Source organism: Silene latifolia, chromosome 1, assembly GCF_048544455.1.
Source record: "Silene latifolia isolate original U9 population chromosome 1, ASM4854445v1, whole genome shotgun sequence".
Lineage (NCBI taxonomy): Eukaryota > Viridiplantae > Streptophyta > Magnoliopsida > Caryophyllales > Caryophyllaceae > Silene > Silene latifolia.
In genome coordinates this window covers 9850376-9868598 of record NC_133526.1, presented here as the reverse complement: position 1 = coordinate 9868598, position 18223 = coordinate 9850376, and the positions used below count along the sequence as shown (strand labels likewise).

Below are 18223 nucleotides of genomic sequence, written 5' to 3'. Positions count from 1 at the left end.
ATAAACAATTAAAAAAAAGTAACCATAATCTAAGTTTTCATATAATATGGAGCAAAGATAGGATATTAAGTTAAAGTGTAAAAAAAATATATCATAAGTTTTTCTTTTATAGAAGTAATAACAATTTATTAATACTCTCGACCCGTAGTACGTTTGTATCAAAAGATAGAATAATAGAATTAATTAGAAAATGTTTCCTAAAAAAATGTTCTTGGTCATAATGTTTAGTTTTAAAAATAATAATAATAATAATAAAATATTTACATCACAGTGTACACATATTTAGTGAAATTTCATGTATGTGACATGATAAGAATATCCTGTTAATATGTCTATGCAAGTTAGAATATTATCCCCTTTTTAAAATGGTATAGAATTATTTTTTGTATGAAATTAATCAGTATGGTCCAGTTGTAAATATGTTTTTATGAAGCCCATTTATAACTTAAGTCAAAGTTAATCAGGATGGCCCAGTTGTAGATATGATGTTAAGAAGCCCATTTATAGCCTAATTCATTTTGGCGGGAAAACTTGCCTAATTCATTTAGGCGGGAAAACTTTAGAAATCTCTTATTTTTTTAGTTTAAGCGGGAGTTTGCTCCCGGTATTTCCGAGACACCTGCATCGATAAAGGTACTTTTTTTTATTATTTTATTTTAGACATCTTAGATAGAACTTAAAATTTCACTCAAAATTGTTTACTCCGTAGTTAAATAAACATCAGCTCCTAGGATACTGGACACCCATTAGAAAAACCGTTTCTAATTTTTTACAATGTGTAATTTTTGCACAAATTCTCAATTGTGACAGGCGATATCCGTCACAAGATTGTGACATGCCAAATAAAACCACTCGGGTTGATAAAGACAAGCTATATGTAATTCCCTAGACATTCTTACCTTTGTCTTATTTACCCCTACTTATATATAAGTAGGGTTTGTCTAATGTGTGCCTCTAAATGACACATGTTAATAACCCATATATAGTAAAAAATAATATATTCACATTAAATATAGTAAAAAAAGTAATTGAGTATCTCATGTGAATTTGTTGTTAATACCATAAATGAGTTATTAATATATATCTTTGGGACACACGTTAGAAAAACTCCCGTAATACTTAATCCGTCGCAAGGTTCTCACGGATATACATTGTAATTTTTGTAAGGTGACAAAAATGGATAAATAAAATACTCCGTAAAATAATATTGCGTGGAGAGTAAGCTCCAAGCACCTAAATCGTAACATAAACAACCCAACCCTAAGTCAACAACACAAAGAAGAGTGAACATTATTATCATCAAGGGTTTTCATTTGCTAACATAAACCCTCTCCCTTTAACATTATCCCCAATACCTATCATATTATTCCCCACCTTGCTTGATTGATTGACTATGGCGGCCGCTAATGGCGACAACCCTGCACCCCTCCGTAAAGACGACGCCTACCTCAACGCCGTTATTCCTAAGCGTATCGAACGTTTCGAAACAATTAAAGCCGAACAAGCTGTCCAACGCCTCTCCCTTTCCGCCGACACCATTAGGTATTTCTTTCTTTATCGTCTTTATCGTCTTTATCGTTAATTTGTTAGGATTATTACATCGTGTTTCGTTAATTATTGTGATTTTGAAGGATTACATTGCCGGACGGGAATGTAAAGGAAGGTGAGAAGTGGAGAACAACTCCGTTCGAGATTGCGGCGAAGATTTCCAAGGGTTTAGCTTCCAATGCGTTGATTTCTAGGGTTAATGGAGATCTATGGGATATGAGTAGGCCGCTTGAAGGCGATTGCGAGTTAAAGTTGTATACTTTTGATTCTGATGAAGGAAGGGATACTTTTTGGCACTCTAGCGCTCATATTCTCGGCCAGGTTTATGGCTTTTTTGTATTGTTATATTGCTGTGATTTTTAATCGTTGAAGTTCCGTTTTGTGATTATTTGATTATTTGTAGGCTTTGGAGACTGAGTATGGATGTAAACTATGTATTGGACCTTGTACTACACGAGGAGAGGTATATGTCTTCTTTTGATGATCTCGTGAATGCAATCGTGCTTTCATTATATTTCTGAATTCGGATCATAGAAACCCGATTACACAATATTGTATTCTTTTTTTAGGTGTAGCCTATTTTGTAAAGCATCATCAATCATCAATGATATCTGCACTCTAGATTTCAAAGTTATGACTGGCATATTGCGAATTAAATTGGGTCTACAGTTCACCCTTATTATTACATAGGACATGTTAAAGTAGAATGATTAAGCTTGGTTAGAAATTGCTCAACCCTGACAATGTTTACATATTTTTCGTTTAACTGTTTAAAATATAGAATAATTGTATGGGTATGCTTAAGAATTAAGATTGTTTTGAGGTCCGTAATTGAACGATCATGATTTTTAATCATGTGCTATTATAAGGGGCTAATTACACAAGTTTATACTAGTGTAGTTTATTGTTGGAGGATATCTTGTATATGTCATGGCATATCTTTATACAACGTTAGTAACGATTCGACGTAGTGAATGTTTTTTCTAGTCAAGTTAACCATCTCACTGTTCCACTGCTTTGTGCTTGTTGCAATTATCGCCTGTTGGTAGTTTTTTCTTTTGAAAGCAGAAAAAAGAAAAAAATCAAGTTTTCGACCGTTATCTTGTCTCTTACATGTTATAGCAGACTTTCAGGTAATTATTGGTTTTGGTTGTCCTTATACAAACGCTTGAAAAAATCTGGACAGGGTTTCTATTATGATGCATTTTATGGAGAATTGAGCTTGAACGAGGATCACTTTAAACAAATTGAGGCAGGGGCAGCAAAAGCTGTTGCGGTATGGTTTTCCTTTCAGCTTTACTCTTTGATTTATTCTTGTTATTTATATGTGTGGCCTTAGTTTAAAAAAGCGCCCCTTGGATGAGGCAATAGTCAAAACGCCTCGCTCCATTTTAGGTGCACTTTTTAGTCAGTGCTCACCTAACAAGGCTACTAGTATGCACTTTCCATATCTTTTAGACAAGGCTCACTGTTTCTTTTCCCCATTATTCCTAACTTTACCTTCTTGACATGTTAGCCAACTTGAAAACTCCTAAAAAGGCTATTGTTGCCAAAAATTTATTTTGAAATTACAAATTTATTATCAAAAATAGGGCGCCTCACTTCATAAAGGCGCGCGCCTCGATGCGCCTTGCACATTTCTAAATTAAGTGCGTGGCTCATTATGTGCTTGAAGCCTTATAAACGGTATCAGTGTATCACTTCTGGATGTAACTGACTCACATTTTACTATTTTAGTAATGGCGAATTAGCTGCATACATGTTGTTAGTAATTGAAATTGTACTATTCTTCTTTGATGATGGGTTGTGTTTGCTTGTTTACCATACGTGCGTTCTAATTTGGCACTAAGAAGAAAGAAAATGAATGATATTTGTGGAAGTAGTTATTTTAAGTAACATTCTTTCTTTCTTGGTTATTTGGTTTGACCTCACATATACAGACAAAAGAGTGGGGTGATGTTAGTAGTTTTGTGTCAAGTAACACCGTATTCTATTTCATGGGTGTTTATCTGGAGTTGCTTGTTGTGTAGGAGAAACAACCATTTGAGCGCATTGAAGTTACAAGACAACAGGCGCTTGATATATTCTCTGATAACAGATTTAAGGTAAGTTCTTTGGTGTTCATTTTTTGGGGTATGCTCAGATGTTCTGAGTTAGATGTCCTGAGGCTGTTGAAATGTCTCAGACATGATCTACTTAGATATACTTTTCTTTAAATGCTGTGGTTGAATATTGTGTTAATTTATATGCATGGCCAGGTCGAAATAATCAATGATCTCCCTGAAGATAAAACTATAACCGTATACAGATGTGGCCCCCTAGTGGATCTTTGTCGGGGTCCTCATATACCCAATACATCCTTCGTTAAAGCATTTTGTTGCTTGAAGGTGAGTATAACTAGCTGCAGTTGTGATTTTCTATCTAAATTTACAAATTCTAATGACTTCTCTATTGAACTTACTAGGCTTCATCTGCCTACTGGAGAGGGGATAGAAATCGTGAAAGCTTGCAGAGGGTGTATGGTATCTCCTACCCTGATTCAAAACGTTTAAAGGTATAATATGTTAACTCATATGCGCAGATTTATAGTTTGTCAATTTATGCAACCTTTTCATTTTAATATCGATGCTGTTCTCTTAAATATGTGGTCAATACAGCGTCTTTTTTTATGGAATGTATGATGTAGTCATTCATTTTTGGTTCATGCTATTTTATTGATACATCATTGGTCAGGTTGCTCACTGTAGGTTGACATACATTGGCTTTTTGTGGTACATTCATTAATATTTTCAGAATCTTCTTATAGGAATATCTTAAGCAGCTGGAGGAAGCAAAAAAGTACGATCACAGGCTATTGGGCGTGAAACAGGAGCTTTTCTTTTGTCACCCCCTCAGGTATGCATTAATGAATTATGTGTGGCAATCAGATGAGCTTTGTACTTTATTATATTACGTGTCTCCTAAACTCTTTATCTCTCTTTCAATTCTAGTCCAGGAAGCTGGTTTTTTCTTCCACAAGGTGCTCGTATTTACAATAAGTTGATGGAATTCATTCGTAGTCAATACAGGAATAGAGGCTATGAGGAGGTTAGTCGTTGTATGACTTATTAGTATTGTAATCTCCGGTCAAGCTGTACTTCTGGTGTGAAGCTAAAAGTTTCATGCTTTTGTTAGGTTATCACTCCAAACATTTTCAATATGGAACTCTGGGAGACTTCTGGACATGCTGCAAATTACAAGGAGAATATGTTTGTATTGGATGTAAGTTCTCTTTCTAATCCATGGTTGCTTCTGAAGTTCATTTCTGGAGGTTTTTGCTGTTATCTATAGTCACGTGACAGGTGGTAACACCATCTAAGATATTAGGCAAAACCTTCTTCGTATCTCTTGTACTTTATTGTAAAACTTTGAAGAGAAAACATTCTGCAGTAGTAGTTACAATTGGAGAATTATAAGACCGTTAAAAATGAGCGGGGTGTAGTAAAGATTTGGGAGTAACAGTGACATGATAAACCTTGCTTCAAACCACGTGTGATTCTACGTGTGATGGATCACACTAGGTGAATTCTGGCTGTTTTTGAGTGTATCACAAGCCTCACTTCATTTGACAACAGAATCTGCTTTCGAAATACATTGCTTTTATTAGACAGGACATTGCTTTCGAAATAAATTTTGGCTGGGCCCATCCCCCGTGCTTATGTTTCCCCCAAGTACTGGATGTCTTAGGCTGTGAATAGATTGGCCTTTGTTGCTCGTTTATATCAAAACTGTTCATGGGATATAGGGTTCTATACGCGATGGTGAAAAACTTGTTTTTGTTGTTTGCAAATTGTGAATGCCTTCTTGTTTTGTTATATGTTTTTTTTTTTTTTTTTGCATTTTTTAAATATTTGACTCTTAAATTTCTTATCCGATGTGGTGTACAGATTGAAAAACAGGAGTTTGGGCTCAAACCAATGAATTGCCCCGGGCATTGTTTGATGTTTGAGCATAGAGTGCGTTCTTACAGAGGTATATACCAGATATATTTGGATTGCTCTGTCATAGTATTGTCAGAATGTTTGATGCTAGGAATTTCAGATGGATTGGCGTCTCATTACCTTCTGGAAGCCATCATTTAGTTTTGATTTATATTTATATGTGATATATAAGAAAAATTTCATTTGATAAGTGGTAGCACTAATTGTTTGCTTAGTTTCTTCTGACCGTACGGAATATTTGGTAGGTTACTGATTGCCACCTTTTTCTAACAAAGACCTTGTAGCCTATGGTTTATTGTCCGACTTCCTGACACACTGAATGATATTTCAGAACTTCCTATCCGATTTGCTGATTTTGGAGTCTTGCACAGAAATGAGGCTAGCGGTGCTCTTACTGGGTTGACACGAGTCAGGAGATTCCAGCAGGTAAAGTGAGCTATTCTGTCACTTAACATGAAATGCCAGTACCAGCCTCGGAGTTCTGGGTTGGTGGAAATGCCTATGTGAAAGTGGACCCCTGGACAAAAAGTAATTCCATTATTTGCTGCAAAAGCATTGGAACGATTTAGAAAGGAATTTCATTTACGAGGGAAATATTAAACTTGCGATAATAGCTTGCTAGGTTCTTTATTCACTTTTTATGTTCCTACATTATGGGCATTCCTTGTGGGATTGGTTTACCCCTTAAGGCCTTATGGGGGGCATAAGTGGTTTTCCATGGGGATTGTGTTTGCTAAATCATTTACCGTATTTGTATGGACACCTTGCGTCTGTACCGAAGACGTGCTGTGTGTGTCTAGCCTTACTGTCATTTCAATCTTTTGTCAGGAAGGTGTATTGTTTCTAATTAGTATTTAACAATTTTCACAGGATGATGCACATATCTTCTGCATGGAAAGCCAAGTGAGTTAGATTCGATTGGTGACTAAAGTTAATTTTTTTTTGTTTCTGCCTTTTATTGAAATGCTGATTTCCATTTTTAATGCAGGTAAAAGATGAAGTCAGGGGTGCATTAGACTTTATCAATTATGTGTATGAAGTATTCGGGTTTACATATGAGCTTAAGCTGTCAACAGTATGTTTCTGCTTCGTGTATTAGTGCCATGTTATGTAGAAATTCCGTTGAAGTTTGCGCTAGTTTAAACAGTTGGCCAAACTATTATTGACGCAATATTTACCTTGCCTCCTCATACTATGATTGGCCTTTCCCAGTCTTATTTTATTGGATTGTGTTGAAAATGTACTGGTTAACCCCGTATTGCGCATTTATTTTGTTAGAGACCAGAGAAATTCCTTGGAGAGATACAGACATGGGATAAGGCCGAGGCTGCACTTACAGAAGCTCTTAATGAATTTGGTAAACCATGGCAGGTACTTTATTTGTTTCTTTGCTTCCCTTCTACTACTGTTTTTGGTTGTTCTTTTGCTTCCCCCCTTCGCATTCTCTGGAAAGAATGACAGAACTAGAGAAGAATGGTTTTATTTCTGTTTCCTACTATGGAACTTCTGCGTACGTTTTACCCACGTAACTAAGAATGTTCAGTTTTCATTCTTTTATTACTTTATTTATAATTTTAGCTTTATTAGTGGTTCATGTTAGTTGCATCTTAACTCATAGAGTCTGTATCCTGGTGTTAGTGCTCTTTATTTGTAATCAGTCAAATCTGGCATTGTTTTGGGCTTTTGGCTGGTTACCTTTGTTTCAAACTTATGACTTAATTTATTGAACAAATTAGACTGAAGTATGGATTTTGGCTTTGAATGAACGCCTTAATTTTCCCATCATTGATATCTGTCGCCTTATTTATTGATCATGAAAAATAATCCTTTTTTTAAAGTCTCCTGCTTGGGCAGGATTAGGAGTCAGGATCTGACTTATGCAACCTTACTCTCAAGGAGGATGTATCTGTTAAAATGCCTGCTGCATTTCTTCGAGGGAATCTCCTTGTTTAAGATGCATCAAAAGAGATCTCTTGACCAGAATGAAATTCAGTAAAACTACTGCCATACATTGAATCATTGAAAATCCCAGAGGGTGTTTATCTCTCAATTAATTGTTTCTGAGTACTGAAGAATTGAAGGGTTCATTATGCTTCATAAGTCAAAAGGATCTGTTGGTTTCATATCTGGGTCAAATGCTTGCTTAAGTTCGTTCTTATGTGCTCTATATGCTGTCTAATCTAAGGGCCTCCTGACATATGATGAATTGTATACACAATTGTTACCATTCAGCACATAATAGTCATTGCTCCCACCTTCTAGTAAATAGCAGAACTTCTAAGAGGCACTATGATTGATATTGTTTTATATTAAGAAGGGCTATAGAGAAGAAGCCAAGTGCTGAAGCTATCTTAAATTTTAAAGTTGGCTTGGTAGGCAACAGTTCATTCGATCATGTGTTCTAGATAGTGGAACTTGCACTCTAAAAACTATTTATTTCTTCTTTTTGCAATGTGAGCTTACAGCCAATAGAATAATCTGTCATTTTTGCTCGTTTGTTATCTGAAGTTTCATCTTGTTCTGCAAGTTAAATGTGCATTTGTAAAATGGGGTAAAAAGAAAAAGGTTTGCAGAAAGCCAAACGCGAAGCTTCCCTACCATCGAGAGTGGAACCTGTGTGAGGTAGAAAATTAGACCAGATATATGTGATGCAGTAAACCTTTGCCCTGTCATTTGCAACTGTCCACTGTTCTCTCATAATCTTTCTCAGGCATCTATCTATCATGGCAGAATAAATGATTTATTTTCTTTAAGCCACATTATGACAAGCTTCTCTTGTTCCTCGTCTTGTTCCATACAGCAGTTTCTCTCAACTTTTCATTCCGAATTAGTAAGAAATTTTTATTACTTTGACTTGCCGTATACCTGGTGTGTAAGGTAAGACACCTGAATGCTTCATTTTAGGGCAAAAAACACATATTTTTCACAGCATAACCGTGTTTGACACATTAAATACCCACTGGAACCTGGAAGTTACATCCAAGTCATATAGACAGAAATGGGTGGTTCAAGTCCAAATTTATTTGACTTAAGTCGGTCTATTATTATGTGATTTACAATTTGTCAGATATCTTGTGCAAATGCTTTTTCAAAGAGGTTGGGCATGCTAGATATATATTCTTGTCTTGCATTTCTCTGTGAAAAGAGCTCCTATTTTATGATATTGCGCACATGTGACTGTCCCCGTTGTTAAATTGAGAGGGTTTACTACTTTATGAATAAAAAATTACTCCTTTGAGCACCAATTGGTTTTGAGATTACAACTCTTTATGGGTGTGACCAGACTGATCTGTGGAATGTTTGCACTGCCCAATAGCCCATGGCTTAGACGTACGTTTGATGACTTGACGTCTATGTGCTGTTGGTGGATGGTCTCTGTTGGGAGTTTATATCACCATTCCAGTTTGCTTTCTATTGGCCCTCACATGTGAGGAGGGGTTGTGGGGAGAGATCCTATGATAGAATATTGCCCACATTTGATAACAACGATAGAGTGAGGCAAGAGATTAGTATTTTATAAATAGGGTTACTCCTACCATCGTCAAAACCTCTTTTGGGCCTATTAAGTGAACTCTCTTTCCTTTGTGGGTGTGGCTTAGGCCTATTTTATATAGTACATCATTCTTCATTAACGTTTCTTCTTGTTGGGTCTTTTGGTACAGTTAAACGAAGGAGATGGTGCATTTTATGGGCCTAAGATAGATATCAGTGTTTCTGATGCATTGAAACGGAAATTCCAGTGTGCAACTTTGCAGGTCAGCTGTGCTCTGTTATAGCCTTCTAGGGTCTTTTAGAGTATTATTTTTCTATTTTCGTTTTGACAAGTAATAGAATATATATATATATCAGTAAAACGAGAACTAAGTGGAACGAGAACTAAGTGGGTGGCATTCATAGATTGGTTTTCTTATGTGACACTATCTGACTTGTGAAGTTAATTTTGCAGCTGGATTTTCAACTCCCATTGCGATTCAAATTGTCTTACTCAGCCGAAGATGAAGCTAAAAGGGAGAGGCCTGTTATGCTGCACAGGGCCATCCTTGGCTCAGTAGAGCGAATGTTTGCCATTTTGTTGGAACATTATAAGGGGAAATGGCCATTCTGGCTTAGTCCTCGTCAAGCTGTAGTATGCACAGTCTCAGAAAGATCCGCAGCCTATGCTCTGGAGGTAAATCCTTGTCTTGTTGTATTCAGGATGATAAATTCTTGAAGGGATACCTCAAGTTTTAGTTACGTAGCAACATTTATCAGCTATTTTTCTAGCACTGTGCACTATTCGGGTTTTGTTTAGACTGTTTTGAATGTTAGAGATATGGCTGCATAGGTAAGGATCTTCTGAGATTTTGTCCATGGCAGGATCTACCCTGGGCGGGGGATTGTTTTCGCGAATCACTGAATTTTACACGTTTGCTAATAAATTTGAAGTAAATTTGATTTGTTTTGTAGGTGCGTGATCAGATCCACAAGGCTGGCTTTTTTGTTGATTTAGATATAAGCGATAAAACAATCAACAAAAAGGTACGTTAAGTTTTCAGTGTGATAATAGTTTATTTACTTATGTTTAGTTATTCTGTATCCAGCTCTCTTTTACTCTGTAATTATTCTTTTATATGGAGGAGCATATAGTGAGTTGTGAGTATAATGTGTACACATATTTACTATAGCAGCATGGTTACTGGTTAGTGCATTTACATCTGAATGTGTTCTGGAATAATGCTTGGATTTTTTTAATATAAAAGTCTACTGTGGTTCGGAAAGCTCAACCTTGACAAATATTGAAGACTTTTCTGTTTGTCATGTACTCGTGTTAGGCTGTTAATAACCGCTGCTTAGTCATATCACGGTTACATCTGCATTGTGGTATCTAATTTTGGTGTTTGCTGATGAAAAGTGACCCCAAATGCTGAATAATTGCACCTTGTTTTATTTCATCTGGTTTTGTCTCTCGTGTTTCTACTGCCTGCGCTTGAATCAACAGTCTCATCTAAATAATAACTCATCTGCATTTTGTACCACTTGTCTTTTACGTTTGAATCAATTTTTCTTGCTTCTTTTTTTAGGCTTTCCTAATGGCCGAGATCTGATCTTGTCATTTTGTACATATGAAATGGGGATTAATTGCATTGTTTTTTTTATGTCCTTTTAGGTGAGAGAAGCTCAGCTGTCACAATATAACTATATACTGGTAGTTGGGGAAAAAGATGCTGAGAACAGGGTGGTATGTTCTTTCCTCACTTTCCTTGGTACTTTAATTAGCGTAATTGCCACAAGTCATGTTGTATTAAGAGCAAGTCTACATCTTTTAATTGGTGCAGCCACAAGTCATGTTGTATTAACAGCAAGTCTTTTAAATGGCTGAACGACTAGTTTTTTAATCACAAAATTACCTCATACGTTGATACGCGAGACAAAATGGTTAACCATGTTATTAAATAAAGAGTGCTCAAGTATATGGGTTGTGTTGCTCTCATATGTGAAAATGTCTCATGCACGACTCGCTGGTTCTTCCGTATATTTACTGTTGCCTCGTTTTGGTCATGATCTTAAAACCCTATTTCTGATTTGGGTTAGAAATAAAGTCGAGTATTCGAAATTGGGATCACATGTCAAAATGCTGTACTGGTCAGTCACTCGGTCAAGTCGCATCTTAATGCTAATCTGTTGGTGCTGCCAAATTTTTTATGTCCTTTTGTTGCAGTGACAAAAAGGACGCGAAAAAAATTGGCAAGTAATAGGCTGACCAGTAAAGCATTTTGACATAAGGTTTTGAGCGACAATTGAGAGTATTAGTTTATGTGTCCGAGTAAAATGGGTTGCTGTCATACTGTATGCAGGTAACAGTGAGGATTAGGGATAAAAATGAGCATTCACCGATGACAGTGGAAGATCTATTGAAGCATTTTACTGAAGAAGCAGAAGCTTTTCATTAGATTATTCAAAATCTAAATATTTGAAGAATCTGACAAGTGATAGCAATTACAGCAGAAGCCACTTTTGTTTAGTCTGAACCATACGAAAATCATCCAATACCGATTTGTTGGTGTTGATTGTCTGTTACTATCTTCTTGCAAATTATTACCTTGTGTATCGCAAGTGTTGCAAATTATTACCTTTTGACATAACAGTAACGATGTTTTATATTTTTTCCCCACTCTTGCTTGTTATGGCTACAAGGAGTTCAAAGAGATTCCGCTGTAATCTGGTACCCATTTTCTTTCCCCATACGGCCTAGAGTGGTCACGCGCAGGGTTTTGTTTGGTCTGGTAGATTTGGGCCAGACAGGCCTCTTTAACCCTGAACCAGTCCGTTGTCGGCCAAGATCATTAACATCATAATCTAAAAACTGAGGGATCGACCCTGAACTGGCTCAGTGTAGTACTCATTATTAATTGTACACTTAGTTTAATTACTAAACTAATTTCTCTATACATCATTAACATCACAATCTAAAAACTGAGGGATCCACACTAGTAGAGTAACTAAAAGTACTAACAACTTGACTGAAGAAAGTTTTAGATGTAGTGGATTAAAATATCTCCCAAAATTTAGTTGATGATTATGTGGATCTCAATTTAAAGAATGTCTCTTCAACTAAAATAAAATTTAAATGATGGAGGGATTTTCTCAATGGTTACCCTTTATACATTGTCTCTTTGAGAACTTTGATTTGATTTTTTTTCAGTTCACTTTTAAGGTGTTAGGACCTTAAATTTCTTACATTTTCAAATCTTTATTCTCGACTTAAATTTTAAGTTTTTATAAAAGTTTAAAGTTTTTATAAAAGAAATTGGACGATTTTAAAACTATAAGTTTACCTTGACTTTTGTATTATGTTTCTTTCTCCCTTTTGTTTTTCATTTTTCCTTTTCTATTTTGTTCTTATTTTGATGTGTATGTTCACCATGCACGCGATTCTAAGGACGATTTATGTTAGTCGACATAAATTAGTTTGGAATTAAAAGGCTCACGATGTTTTTGTTGTTGTTGTGAGTTTTTTGAGCTCTTATTAGCCATGACTCAATCTGTCACGGCATCATTTTTTTTAAAAGAAGGGTACCTTAGAAAAAATGAAAAGGTGAGGGGTGTTATTATTGAGAAAAGTATAGGTATTTCGGGCGGAAAAGGACTCGAAAACAAGTACTCTCGAAAAACCTAAGTCCATAGATAGGCCGATCAAGATGGTATTATTTGTCCCTAAATGGTGTAATAAATTGACCAAAAATGTCACCGCTTTCAAGTTATTTGAGCCGTCTTTAACTATAGACGGATATATCGGTCTATAGCAAGACTAGCTGTATTTTCACATACATAATCGGTAAAAGTAAAGCGAAACTCACAAATAGTGTCATTTATTATAATGAAACATTTTATTCTCAAGTGAACAAAAATTGAAAATGAAACAAAACACCATATAAAGAGAACCCAATATTTTGGGTTACAAAAGCAACAAAACACACGCATAAAAATCAATTCAAATCTTATTCTCTATAGCAACCATATCATATCCTTGATTAATCACACACAAATTCAAAATTCAAGCATATAGATGAGGATTGGCAGCGAGGTATTCGGAAGCAGTGTCGAACATCTTCTTGATATTCTGTTTTCCAGCTGCGACGTGTTCATCAGTAACCACAAAATCTCCCTTTGTGTGGTAGTTTGTCACCATCGTGTAATGAGTCCCGTTCCCTGATGGCTCGAAGGTTGTCTCGTGAACTACATATTCTATGTTTTCACGAAGGACATCGCCTTCAATGGTGGTGTACTTGCAGTAGAACTTTCCTGCATCAATTTCATCCACTCTGTTTTTTGCGTACTTGAAGGGCTTCCCTTCAGGAAAGTTGAGTTGTCTGACAGACCCAACCGTGCCAGGTTCACCATGAACAACGTCTACACTTTTCACAAAATTGGGTAATGCTTTTGGCATGAAATTATGGTTATCAATGCAGAAAGCATTAAACAACCTAGCCGCGGCCACAGGGCTGGTGCAGTCGACCATTGTGTGTGTTGAAACTCCCATTATCGATTTTTGTTAAGAGGCTAAATGAAGAAATAATATAAGATGTTTGAATTGAGGATTGCTAGTGAAATGAAGGAGGTTGATACAAATGTTTGCATTTTGGTCTCATATTTATAGTACAATTCCACAAGTAGTAAGTAAATTACCATGCATCATTATCATCAGGTCAAATATAGTGGACTTCTTAATATTGAATTAATTTGAAACACGTATATGAAGAGGTTATCTTATGGAATCACAAATTTTTGGTTAAGACGAATATTTCCATCTTAAAATTAAAACGTTTTAAATAGATTATGTGAGACAAAAAATTGTCTGGAGAATAACAAAAGCTCGTCTCTATTTATCTAAGTGCATTTCATATATTTTACATCAAATTATTGTTTGGCCGGTTTTAATTTTAAGACGAATATTACTTTCTTAAGTAAGACACACTTTATCTTAATATCACAAATTATCATCTTACTTATAAATATATCTTAACCAAACGGGTTTGATGTGGTGGTTGTTCATCTCATCCTTTTCTTCGTTAATCGTTTACCTACGGAATATTGTTTAAATTGTATTAAAACGATTGAATTGTAGGGAATGTGTGATCGTCGACATGAAACTCAATACAAAATTAGTTTTTTTAAAATAGAAATGCTGACAAAAAATTAATTGCTTTTATTTGATGATTAATCAGTCCATGACGGTGTGTACTAAGAATGAAGGAATGGCCTTTGGTTTCGAAATTTTAGATTATTAATTTGAAGACTTTTCTTGCCATCAGCTATTCAGCATGAGCAACCCTTGCTGGCTTTGCTGAATAAGAACTAATGAAGGCATCGATCTCTAGAAGGTCAAAGTCTCTATATATCATTTTCAATATCTTTGCTAAATTAAGCGGTTTATAGTCAATATGGATGACATGAATGGACTGACAATCTGACAATATTAAAACGGAATTGCTAAATTATGCCTTTATTTTACTTAGGCCTCGTTTATTTTATTTTCTTGGTGAAAGGTACAAATTTCATTAAGCACAAACAGCTATTACAAGCTACAATTTATATACAAACAGTTTAAATATCCCATCGGATATAACCATTACATTTGAAGACTATTAAACCATACTCTATCTCTACTATCCATAGCCACTTCTGTTTTAGCCTTCAACCATACATTCATCTCCCTGATTAGCTGCTTGAACACTAGTTCAGGTCGAAGAATGCATCCCTCAACTCTAGCTTTGTTCCTCTGCATCCAGATTTGATAAAAGGTAGATTGCAGAAAAGCTAACAACACTCCTTTTTTAGTCTTTGAAGCTGAGCATTGCCCAATCCACATGATAATATTGGTATTAGGCAGCACCAATCCACACTTCTGGGCACACAAATCCAGAAGCCTTCTGCTATACTCACATTCCTGAAATAAGTGATCCACAGTTTCAGAAGCATTAGAGCACAACACACAAAGATCATCACTCACATTGCCCAGATGAAAGAGTTTTCCCTTCAGTTGCAAGGCATTCATTTGAATCAACCATCCAACAAATTGATGCTTGGGAATGCACCAATTATTCCATATATGGCTAGCCCACACCATACTCACGGAATTTGTTTCTCAAAGAACTCATACCCTTGATCGATGAGTAACCCTTGGTACCAAGTATCCACTTTGCCCATGTAACACCACCATACTCCAAGTGCCTTACCAGGACCACTCGGGTATAAGGATGCTACCATCTCGGTTACCGAGGCATGATAATCATAAGACAATGAAGAAACATACTTTATTAAACAAGTTAAGTGATTACATAACAAAACCAATCGTAAGCAAAATACAATCGCTCTCAAACTATAAACCAACCGAAAGGAACTATCCTAACAAACACAACGGAAAACTAAAGACTACGATACGTGATGACTCCATCCCCGACTAGATCCCGCGTATCCAAGATATACCGCTAAGCACTTCGCTCACCACCCCGAATGGATCACCACAGTTTTTAAAACATTTAAACGGGGTCAATACTAATCACACAATTCACTATATATATATATACAATAAGATAAAGCAGGGCTTAACAGTCACACATACACAACCAACCAACTCAATCATCTCAATCATCGATCGCCCTTTGGACCCATTTTGCCAGTGGGGGACCGCACCGTACCCACCAAATCTCCGCTCATCATACCGAGCGATAACCTGTCCCATTAATGTGCACATCCCCTTCCGTGGCGGGTTCCACGGAGGGCGAAACTAGGGCGTGAAGCCACTCCCGCAAGTGACTCCACTCACCCGAGAACGCATCTCGAGAACCATAGGCAACCAATCACAATCACAATATCAACAACCGTCGAATCTATCAACGTGTACAATCACAATCACTAGTCACAATAAAATTACTATATCAAACAATCAATCTCAACACATCAACAATCATCCCATTATGGGACTAATCGAGTAGAAATCCTACTTGGAAAGCAACACAATCATCGACGATCTAGCAAATTTGTCTCAAAACCTCTCCTTTACAAATCCTTCTCCTATCACATAATCACATAATCACAATCTAACCGTAACAAATCATAAAAACCCCCAATCCCAAAATTAGGGTTTAACGAAACTTGACGAAATACTATAAAATTGGTATGCAGATCTTACCCTCGACGCAAGGATCACAAAGGTATAAAGAACGATCGAATCCGACCTCTCAAGCTCCGGGATTTGTCAACAATGCGATTAGGATTAAGAACATACTTGCCTTCTCTCTTAAACAGTAAATTAAGTTTTGCAAAAGTGATTTAGAAACAATGACGGAAGGTTATATATCTTAATCGCATAATTAACAAAACCCGAGAAAAACTCCCCGTAAACCGGCTACTCGATCGAGTACCCAAGGCTACTCGATCGAGTACCCCCTTACTCGATCGAGTACCCTAGTTACTCGATCGAGTACCCAACAGGTCAGAAACTATTTTATTTCGCAAAACTCCCTTACTCGACAGAGTAAGGCCTACTCGATAGAGTACTCCAAGAATTATAAATACGGAGTATTACAGTCTTCCCTCCTTAAAAAGAACTTCGTCCCCGAAGTTCAACCCATACATAAAAACAACCGTACTAACTCGACCAAGACACAACAACTTAGCTAAGAACTCAAGAACTCGACCGAACATAGAACATGAACTCTTAACACCCACTCCACCAACTATGTTTACTTCCACAACATGACTCACGATATCGTATCTACCACATATATATCCCTCACGACACCAACTCCATACATAACCAACTACCATCCTCTAACGCTGCTAGCTCCATAATATCATCCACTATCAAATCCAATACCAAGACACTCATAGACATCAAACGGAATGTTACATTCTACCTCCCTTAAAAGGAACTTCGTCCTCGAAGTTTACTCACACTCATAACCTCATCATCCAATCACACTACTAGTTACAAGCACGACCATGACCTTTAATGAAACAGTCCTTTATGCTACACCAACACTCCACTTCCAAACATACTACCATATGTACTACCATCAAAATCTCTTTTATCGCATCCTACTCCTCTTAAGATAAATGTTACGTCCTCGTAACCTACTAATACTATATCCTTAGTTATATCTTCTCATTATTCTCATCATCATCACATGTCATAGATAACCACCTATACTCTAAACACTCGCCATGCATGTATCCAAGGCTCTCTTACTTAAACAATTCTCATACTTCAATTCACTCGTCACACCACCTAACCTATACCTCAAAATCTTTAGCTTAACCCAAAACTTCAACTTTTCCACATTACCGCAACATGACATACCTCTCTATATAAACTATATAAAACTCCCATCATCAAAAGCATAACTCACGATCCACACTTGTTACGTACACTCACACTAGATCCTCAAGTTCTTTCCTTCATTACCGCAAAACTCATACATAACTTAATATGACACTAATTCCCCCAACACCCCCTACCCTCACTTGTCTCAACCAAGGATTATAAACCACTGTATCTTTCAGGTCATTGCCACACATGCTTTACGAATCACTTGCCATTACCATGTCCACTAAAGCCTTATCTAGAACAAGATCAAAAGTACTGTAACAACCTCTCACAACCGTGTTCCATTAACATAAGATCAAAAGTACTGTAACAACCTCTTGGAAGCGTCAAGATAGCCTCCTCAAGGGTGCTTTGCTTGGTACTTTACACCCCTCCATCTCTCCCCTTGTCCTCAAAGCTACTACCTCTCGTGAGGTTTGGAATCTCCTTGCGAAAACCTATGCCAATCCCTCACGGGGTCACCTCCTCCAACTGAAAAATCGGTTTGACAGTCTCTCCAAAGGAGATCGTTCCATTGCCGAATATATGCAAGACATTACGACTTGTGTCACGGACCTTGCTCTCCTCGGCAAAACGTTGGACAATGAAGATATTGTTGACAGGGTCCTCAAAGGCCTTGACTACAAAACCTACCAACCTGTTATTGACGGAGTCCGAGCTCGCGATGACCCGATTACCCTAGAAGCCCTCCATGAAAAACTCTTGAACCATGAACTCAACCTTCCTCACCTGCCCACTCCCACCCTCCCTGCCTCTGTTCACGCCACCTCATACCGCCCCAACTATCACCGTAACTCACCTCCTCCATCTCGAGCACCTGGCCTCC

General features: G+C 36.9%; 3 protein-coding genes across 3 annotated transcripts; 1 reads left to right on the top strand and 2 right to left on the bottom strand.

The window, feature by feature from the left end:
* Positions 1-1220: 1220 nt before the first annotated feature.
* On the top strand, positions 1221-11711 carry LOC141597422 (threonine--tRNA ligase, mitochondrial 1-like). The gene is made up of 20 exons (XM_074417885.1): positions 1221-1542; positions 1632-1869; positions 1952-2011; positions 2735-2824; positions 3579-3653; positions 3807-3935; positions 4013-4102; positions 4355-4443; positions 4539-4635; positions 4723-4809; positions 5475-5559; positions 5860-5954; positions 6399-6431; positions 6517-6603; positions 6807-6899; positions 9191-9283; positions 9475-9696; positions 9975-10046; positions 10675-10746; positions 11363-11711. The coding sequence occupies exons 1-20, from the start codon at positions 1394-1396 to the stop codon at positions 11456-11458; spliced, it is 2052 nt and encodes a 683-aa protein (XP_074273986.1). The 5' UTR covers positions 1221-1393; the 3' UTR covers positions 11459-11711.
* A 1138-nt stretch (positions 11712-12849) lies between these two features.
* Positions 12850-13626, bottom strand: LOC141649723 (pathogenesis-related protein STH-2-like). Its single transcript, XM_074458420.1, has one exon. The coding sequence runs from the start codon at positions 13546-13548 to the stop codon at positions 13063-13065; it is 486 nt and encodes a 161-aa protein (XP_074314521.1). The 5' UTR covers positions 13549-13626; the 3' UTR covers positions 12850-13062.
* A 1011-nt stretch (positions 13627-14637) lies between these two features.
* On the bottom strand, positions 14638-15135 carry LOC141635539 (uncharacterized). Its single transcript, XM_074446716.1, has one exon. The coding sequence runs from the start codon at positions 15133-15135 to the stop codon at positions 14638-14640; it is 498 nt and encodes a 165-aa protein (XP_074302817.1).
* Between the last annotated feature and the right edge of the window lie 3088 nt (positions 15136-18223).

Excerpts from the sequence above, each read along its gene's own strand:
- LOC141597422 (XM_074417885.1), top strand. The coding sequence starts at position 1,394 with ATGGCGGCCGCTAATGGCGACAACCCTGCACCCCTCCGTAAAGACGAC. Across the intron at positions 5,560-5,859 it reads TAGAGTGCGTTCTTACAGAG|AACTTCCTATCCGATTTGCT; the intron begins GTATATACCAGA and ends ATGATATTTCAG. Across the intron at positions 5,955-6,398 it reads GAGTCAGGAGATTCCAGCAG|GATGATGCACATATCTTCTG; the intron begins GTAAAGTGAGCT and ends CAATTTTCACAG.
- LOC141649723 (XM_074458420.1), bottom strand. The coding sequence starts at position 13,548 with ATGGGAGTTTCAACACACACAATGGTCGACTGCACCAGCCCTGTGGCC.
- LOC141635539 (XM_074446716.1), bottom strand. The coding sequence starts at position 15,135 with ATGGTGTGGGCTAGCCATATATGGAATAATTGGTGCATTCCCAAGCAT.